The sequence below is a fragment of the Etheostoma spectabile genome, chromosome 21, assembly GCF_008692095.1.
Source record: "Etheostoma spectabile isolate EspeVRDwgs_2016 chromosome 21, UIUC_Espe_1.0, whole genome shotgun sequence".
NCBI lineage: Eukaryota > Metazoa > Chordata > Actinopteri > Perciformes > Percidae > Etheostoma > Etheostoma spectabile.
This window is the reverse complement of record NC_045753.1, coordinates 22,599,831-22,601,542: the sequence shown is the minus strand read 5'-3', so window position 1 is coordinate 22,601,542 and position 1,712 is coordinate 22,599,831. Positions and strand designations below refer to the sequence as shown.

The following is a 1,712-nucleotide window of genomic DNA, read 5'->3' as shown; positions in this document are numbered from 1 at the left end:
TTTTTAGGCTGGTAAAAAGGGAGATTGTTTTTACCAAATAAACCTAGGACAGTGTGCCTGTGCCTAGTTTGTTGTTTGTGATCAGATATGTGTGGTCACATCATATGACCAGTTTTCACTCCTGACACTAAGAAGCACTCAGGCTTCTTAGTGCCAAAACAACACCCAATCTCTCAGTGCCTTCTCACTCTGGTTCTATTTTTCTCACATTCTCACGTTTTCTCTTTGTCCAATCCTCATCATCACGACACACAGTCAGCCCTACGCAGTGTTGCTCTCTGGTAATCCAGTGAATCCATGTTGTACAGCGATGATCTGTAACCATGCTCCTTTTCCTGTTACTCTCTACTCTCTCCAGTACAAAGGTTAAAGGTCACAGAGCAGGGTTGTGGTTGTCGTCATGGCATCTGGAAGTACGAGCAGCGAGGAGGAGCGGAGCCTGAGGGAGTGTGAGCAGTACGTGCAGAAACACAACATTCAACAGCTGCTGAAGGACTGCATTGTCCAGCTGTGCACTTCCAGGCCGGACAGGCCCATGGCCTTTCTCAGAGAGTACTTCGAGAGGCTGGAGAAGGTGTGTGTGTGTTTGTGTGTTATCTTATTGGCTAGTGGGTGGAAAGCAAAACATTATTCAGTGGAAAATGAGCTTTACATGGTCTCCCATACATAGGTTCTACTTTGCCACAAATTTTGGATGCTTTCTACCTGGGCAGGCCAGGTAGAAAGCATCCAAAATTTCATCCACAGACCAGCAGCCTCTGTCCCCTCTCCTAAAGTCACGCATGCGTGGCACAGGGCCAATGATTCACTTGAGGCTCAGAAACTGGTAGCGTATACATATCTTGGGCTGGTTAACTCTTCTAATAAACCATAGAAACAGATGAGATCTTAATGAGTGCAACACGGACACATGCATAGTACAAAACTGTGTGCTTATTAAGATTCTGACACTTAAAAACGGACAATGACCTATAACAAACTAAACAAGAATTATCTTTGAATAGGCTTAGTTTAATACGATTTACCAGGAGTTAGGTGGAGACTCATACTAACATGTAACTTTCTATTTGGATAATAATATGATTTTAAGTCTAGTGTTAATACATATAACATTTGGGCTCCAGGTGTTCATGTATTTTATCTGCTGAATCAACCAGATTGAAATCAAATCTGCCTCCAATCCTACCTTGTTTCCAAGTACAGATATCTTCGTATTTTAATATAGGAATATCTTTCTTTTACCCTTCATATTCAGCAGCTAGCAAAAAGATTGAAACTTAAACTAGGGTTTTATTTCAAGATCAAATCCTGTCTTTTGTTCAAATCTAGAAAAAGGCTGGCTGCTGCCCCCCTTTTTTTTGTGTCTATACTTGACTATGTTGATAATTTATACATGCACGCTTTGTCTCAGAGTTTACATGCACTGGACACTATATACTGTGGATCTCTGAGGTTCATTACTGGTTTTAAAGTGCCCATATTATGAAAACATCAGTTTTTCTGGGATTTGGGGTGTTATTTTGTGTCTCTGGTGCTTCCACGCGCATAAAAACCCTCCATGCTGTTTTGAGTGAGAAACAGGTTTCTGTCGTAACTAGCCGAGACGAGGTGGCTAACCGTAGCATGCCATTTTAGCTCGTTCTCAATGGCAAAACACTGCTACAACACACACTACTTCACCATAATCTACAAAAGACCTACTTCCATGTCCC

The 1,712-nt window shown here is 41.8% G+C and overlaps 1 protein-coding gene across 1 annotated transcript in view; it reads left to right on the top strand.

Moving 5' to 3' along the window:
• Positions 1–1,712, top strand: part of prkar1ab (protein kinase, cAMP-dependent, regulatory, type I, alpha (tissue specific extinguisher 1) b) — a 10,770-nt gene that overhangs the window by 1,521 nt on the left and 7,537 nt on the right. Inside the window, exon 2 of the mRNA XM_032502817.1 lies at positions 359–574. Coding sequence (XP_032358708.1) covers positions 401–574 — 174 coding nt within the window. The 5' untranslated portion in view covers positions 359–400. The remainder of the gene's footprint in view (positions 1–358; positions 575–1,712) is intronic.